Below are 6,508 nucleotides of genomic sequence, written 5' to 3'. Positions count from 1 at the left end.
ATGTTGGCCGACGACAAGGAGCCCCTGCTGAAACAAACAACTGTTATTGTAAAGCGACAGGCCCTTGGGATGTGAAGAAAAGAGGGAGGGAAGGAGGGAGATCAAAGATGGATGAGAGAGGAGCGCTGTGTGTGGGCCGCACAGGCGAGAAGAGAAGAAAGGAACGGAATTTTGAATTCAACTCCCACTGAAAACGTTTGATCGAAATGCTTTTTTTTTATGCAGTTAGGCTGTTTTCACAATGCAATTTCAAGTAGAAAACAACACAACTTATGCTAATCTAGAGTTAACGTAAGGTACCAGGTTAGTTTTAACTGCAATAAACACAATCACTAACCAGAAACTCTTAGGACCAGTCTAGTTTTACCCCATTAAAGAATATTTAATATAATATATTGGTGATACAGTTTCACTGTCGTGTAATATAGTTCACTGTGCTCTGAGTCGAACATGGACAGACGCTGACAGCTAAGACGTTGCATGTGAACAGCCTTGCTCTTCCTTTTCTGTCTCTCACTCCTTTTCTCTCCCGCTCACTCTCTCCCTCACCGTCGCTCACTCATCCCTTACACTACCTCTCGTTCTCTGTCTCTATCGCTCACTCTCTCCTTCGCCGTCGTTCACTCATCCTTTACACTCCCTCACCTTCTTCTCTCCCCCTCACTCTCCCCCCCCCTCTTTCCCATTCTTTCTCTCAGTCCTCTCTCTGCAATTCTGCTCTTTCCTTGCCTCCTCCTCTCTGCCCCCCCCCCCCCCCCCATTTGATGCAGTGTGTACTCAGTGTAACCCCTGCGTGCCCTATTAACGGGCAGCAGCATCACATCCATAAACACCCCCTTGCCCCTGATCTACCCTTAAATGCACATGCAAAGGGCACATTTGCATACTCGTCATCATTAGGCCCCTTTATTGCTTATTGTCACAGGAGCACCATAACGCTCAAATGCCCCTGCTCTGCCACAAATCCTCAACCCCCGCGGGTCATAATTAGGCCCCTGGTGATAACCATAATGCCTGGAATAGCAATAATAATAGACGTATCGGTGTCTCGGCGCCCCATCCATAAACAGCGCGCTGTGAAAACACAGTCAGGTGCCGCTAATGGATTATTAAATGCCATTGCTCTTCCTCTTCCTCTTGGACTGGAGCGCGGAGGAAGACCAGCGAATCCATGAAGGGCGATTAGGTTGCGTGCCGGAGACACCAAAGGGCTTGGGCATTGGGCACTTGACACCGTGATATTTTCTGGTCAGGAAATAAAATGAGATGTAAATTACATTATTTCTAGCTGTTGTTTGTGTGTTTTACACATGTTGCCTAGATTTCTCATGTGTTCTTCTGAATGTGTGTGTATGAGAGAGTTTGTGCATGCGTGGCTATGTGTGTATATATCTTTGTGTGTGTGCGTGTGTGTATGCATTTAAAGTCCTTTGTGAATGAATCAGTGTGTGTGTGTGTGTGTGTGTGTGTGTGTGCGTGTATGCATTTAAAGTCCTTTGTGAATTAATCAGTGTGTGTGTGTGTGTGTGTGTGTGTGTGTGTGTGTGTGTGTGTGTGTGTGTGTGTGTGTGTGTGTGTGTGTGTGTGTGTGTGTGTGTGTGTGTGTGTGTGTGTGTGTGCATTTAAAGCCCTTTGTGAATGAATCAGTGTGTGTGTGTGTGTCACTGTGAATAGCGTGCAGTCTCTTCCGAAAGAGAAGCAGAAGGTTCAGTGAGCTCTTAGTAGGCAGGCAAATATGTGCCTCTTTTGTCAGAGCAACCTCGAAGCGAGTGATGTCTTCGTGCGCCGGAAGTCTTGCGTAAGTGCTGTTGCGATGGTCCTTTTCCCTGGAGCGGCAAGTACCTGCAAGCGAGCAGGATGAATGACATGTGGGTGATGAGCAGGGGTAGACAAAACAGCAGCACGCAAACACACACTTTGAAAGAGACAGACACGCGTACACACACACACACACACATGCATTGACACACACTATTCAGTCAAACACGATGGGCATTCACGGTGTTATTTCTGGAAACCTTTGAGATCTAGCGGTGTAAACCTTTCTGGATGCCAGATTTGTGTGTGTGCGTGTGTGTGTGTGTGTGTGCGTGTGTGTGTTTGTGTGTGCGTGTGTGTGCGTGTGTGTGTGTGTGCGTGTGTATGTGTGTGTGTGTGCGTGTGTGTGTGTGCTTGTGTATGTGTGTGTGTGTGTGTGTGTGTGTGTGTGCATGCACCTGTGTGAGTCTTTGGGTGGGGTGGGGGGCATCCTCACTCTTCTAACTCACAGACGCAACACAACACTGTTCTGCCTCTCACTGGTCATCCGGCACCTTCCACAGAAGCCCTTTGTGACAGGGTGGAATGGACTTTAATACCATCAGCATCAGATTAGTATTAATGGGCTAAAATGACCCAAGGAAAAGATAAGCATTCCAGCCGAGTGCACCCCCCCCCACCCCCCACCCCAACCCCTTATTCCTCCTCCTCCTCCTCCTTCTCCATTTTAAACAAAGCCCTCCTCTGTAAACAGTTAAATAAGCAACAGAATGTGTTAAACTACCTCATGATAGATGCAATCAGCCAGATTCAATTGATACAGTCACTTTTTATACTTGGCCTCGTGTTAAACTCTCAGTGTGTTGCCCGTGGCCCCTCCAGAGTCCTTATCTGTGAGTGTTCTGCATGGCTGAGCTCCTGGCCCTTACTAATGCGGCTGGATATGCGCTCGCTCGCCCCTCACGCCGGTCGCTGGAACAAGCAGGGGCTCTGTGGAACCGGGTTCCCTGAGCGCAAGACGGAGTGAAGTCTGAGGTTTCCTCATGCCTAGTCTTGCTGGTCTCCAGAAAAACCTGTGGGTGCACACACACACACATACCTCGCGCTGCACTGCACACACCCTTCAATTGGTGTGTGTGTGTGCATTTGTGTGTGTGTCAGTGTGCGTGTGTGTGTGCGTGTGAGAGAGAGATAATGCTTAGCAGTCACTGGAGCACATGGCAGACAGATGGTGACTGATACTGGCAATGATGCCGACCTTTGGTGAGGTGAGGTCTGACTGGTGCCTTGTTTTGGGATAATTCATGTCATGATTTTCATGTCATGGCGTACGAGTCTAAACTTTAAAAAGGAGGGGGAAAAAAACATAGAGGGAAAATGAACAAGTATAGAAACTGATTGGGTGTATAAAATGTAAAAGGACAGACATCCTTTACATCTTCAAGTAATGAGTAGATCTTTGAGGACAGATGCAATCCCTGTCCATGCAGGAGAGGTCTGACTCTTTTCATACATGCTTTGATCAGATGGGGCACAGCCATTGGATATCACTGTGGAAACATGTTACGGTTCTTATAGGACGTTAGTCTAATGCTCTGTACTGATAAACTGACAGCAGTTCCTTCCAACCTCGTTTTGGTTTATAGGTTTTCTGCTTTATATGTCCCAAGTGTCTCCTTGTTGTGTGTGTAGTCTGCTGCCCCCCCCAACACAGACACAAACACGCACACACACACACACACACACAGGTAATTCATAATGCATTAAAGCCGTTCATTATGATGAATATTATGAATAATGATGTGCCTAAGTGAATTAGTATTCTGTAGCGTCTTGTTTCAGTTATTGTGGCTGTGCTTTCAGGCTGTGCTTTCACCCTAATCACATTTCTGTGATGGCACCATACTCACATAGCTTAGTTTTATGTACATGCATCCTAATGTCAGTGTGGTGTGTTATCTCTCTTTTCCTAGTACACACAGGGCATTTTTCATTTTCATCGTATTATGTGAGCTGTAGATATTGTATATTACCCCCATTATCATGTTTTTATTTTTATTTTATTTCATAATGAGTCCATGGTCTGAAACAGGTTTTACTCGAATCTGTCTCTCCTGGTGTATGATCTCATTTGCCATCTCAGGGCCTTTTACCATTTTTCTTTTCTTTTTTTTCCTCATAAATCTTTAACCTTTTTTTTCATGTTGTCTTTTCCACAGTTGCCATTGTGCATTGAAGTCCTTCTATAATTAAACTTGCCTTTCCCATTGTATCATTTCCTTTCCCATCTTAGGTCATTCAAGCCAGACTTTGTGCTCATCCGTCAGCACACGTACAGCATGACTCCTGGGGAGGACTTCAGGAGTCTGGTGATCGGCCTGCAGTTTGGAGGAGTAGCCAGTGTCAACTCCTTACTCTCCATCTACAACTTCTGTAGCAAGCCCTGGGTGGTATGTGACCCTTAGCAAACATAATCTAATGAGAAATGTTATCAAATTTTGATGTAGTTTGGGCACAATTATAGCACGCTTAGATTACATGAACTGCCCTAAATCTGTGCTGGTAGTAGCGACTTGTTTGGTACTCAACTTGACCCCATGTGTAAACATATGCAAACTTCTCTAAAGATCTTGAAGTGAATAACATAACAGATGTTCATGAACTATCTGTTTCTATATCTCCAAATAAGTATATTTAAGGTTCACATATATGTAATTTTGTTTTATAATAAGACTAATCTAAACTCATCCACGGACGTAAAGCACATTGTGGCCTGACCTTACTGATTTATTTTGGTCCATTAAGGGATCTGTTACACCTGCCACAGACTTGGCTTGGTGGATCCAGACAGTGTTTACGCTAAGCTAATTCAGAAAGGTGCCAGTATTACTCATAGCCTTGCAACAGAGTGGAAGGATAAAATGGGAAAGCGAGTCAGGTTTCATTTGTTTTCAGACAGTTGGAGCCACAGACAAAACAAGATTCAGGGCTAGACAAAACATGGCAATTTGGAGCAGGAGAAAAAATGACAAGGGTGCTGCTGTAAAGAGCATGGGCTTTTTTCCCTTTATGGATGCAAGGACTGTATGTATCAAGATCACTCTGCTCATAATCACTTACATTTTAAGCCTTATTCCTTTATTCCCTCAAACTTTACTTATTTTCTTTGGAGCTGGTTTTAGGCTGGTTGTATACAGCAATCTGAGACACTTCTCCAAAGATGTAACACTTTACTCAAACCAGTATTCACAAAACATTATTAACACATTCATAATGGGCTATGAAGTATTCATAATGCCTCATAAAAATTGACTTAAGTCTATATAACTACTTAAGTAATACATAGTAATGACTGCACTCATTAAGTGTTGCGATATTTTAGTATAAGCCCTTACAGCTTGAAGTATTAGAATGAGCAACAAAGCTTATTTTTCCTCTAGATAATGGCACTACTGATATCTTTGCCTTATGTCTAATGCTGTTTGTTCACCACATGCTTTTTATGCATCCATATGTGACTCCATACAAGCTTTCAGAATAATAGTTGTGTAGGACTTATACTACAACATCATAACGCTTTATGAGTGCAGTTATGCCTATTTATATATAGTAATATAGACTTATGTCAGTCACTATAATGAGTTATTAATACTTCATAAACATAAACATTTAGAAATGTGTTTATAATGCTTTATGAATACTAGGTTTGTATCTTTTAGTTCAAACACTACATTTTTGTGGCTGACTTAAAAAATGTTAATGCCTTGAACTTGCCTGATGTTATTTGGAGTACTGTGTTTCTAATGTACAGTAACCTCCCATAAGAAAAGCAAATGTAAAAAGAGATCTCCCTATTATCTCCTTAGTTTCCCCAAGACAGTAATGAGATTAAACGTGAGATTTGGACTTAAATCTCCTGCTCCTTTGTTTTTTTCTCTCTCAAGATGACCTTGGTGTTTGGGGATGAAGCAGAATTTGCACAATGAAGTGCAATTAAATGGCATATGATAAGAAGACTGTTCAAAACTGTTGTAGAGAGGGGTAGCTAGGAGATCTTTTTGTGTCAATTGTGGTAGACTTTTACAATAAAGGGCGTCATCTATTGTCTGTCTCAAACTGTTTCTCCTAGGGAATTTTAGGAGAAATATCTGTAATTAAATTGACAGATAATTAAAACAATAATGAGATCACATTCCAGGTCTCCTGAGCTATCAAAGATCCATCTTTGAGAACTAATATTTTCCTGGGCTAAGTCATTTTTCCTCACTTTTTGCAGTTTTCCCAAATGATCAAGCTCTACCACAATCTGGGACCTGAGAAGTTTCCTTTGAATGAACAGACCTTTTACCCCAACCACTCACAGATGGTGAGTGACTTGTATTTTTTGTGCATCGTGCTTCTTCAAAAATGTTCCTATTATGCACACTGTATGAGAACCATTTTGAAAATAGACCAAGTAAACCTTTGCAGTGTTTTGGGCATTTTATGACCTGTTAAAGATAATGACTCTCAATGCTGTTTTTGGCATTTAATAACCTCCTACAAACACTTATCTTAATCTGGAACCTTTCGCCATGAAACTGGGAATCCACCCAAATATAATTTTCACTCCTTTGGGTTTTAAATAAAGCCATTTCATATCGTAAGATAAAGATTTCACTTGGTTTCAACATATAATGCTGTCTGTTACATATAATTATGTCTATATCATGTCTGTGCATTCCGAATCTTTTACATTTAACATTTGGAA

The 6,508-nt window shown here is 42.3% G+C and overlaps 1 protein-coding gene across 2 annotated transcripts in view; it reads left to right on the top strand.

Annotated features, from left to right (window-relative positions):
• LOC105912489 (synapsin-3) overlaps window positions 1–6,508 on the top strand; it is a 109,034-nt gene that overhangs the window by 43,933 nt on the left and 58,593 nt on the right. For both annotated transcript variants that reach the window (XM_031583305.2, XM_031583306.2), the window contains 2 exons: window positions 4,052–4,208; window positions 6,035–6,124. In XM_031583305.2, coding sequence (XP_031439165.1) covers window positions 4,052–4,208; window positions 6,035–6,124 — 247 coding nt within the window. The remainder of the gene's footprint in view (window positions 1–4,051; window positions 4,209–6,034; window positions 6,125–6,508) is intronic.

Source organism: Clupea harengus, chromosome 16, assembly GCF_900700415.2.
Source record: "Clupea harengus chromosome 16, Ch_v2.0.2, whole genome shotgun sequence".
NCBI lineage: Eukaryota > Metazoa > Chordata > Actinopteri > Clupeiformes > Clupeidae > Clupea > Clupea harengus.
Note: the sequence above shows the minus strand (reverse complement) of the source record. Positions and strands in the feature narration are given on the sequence as shown.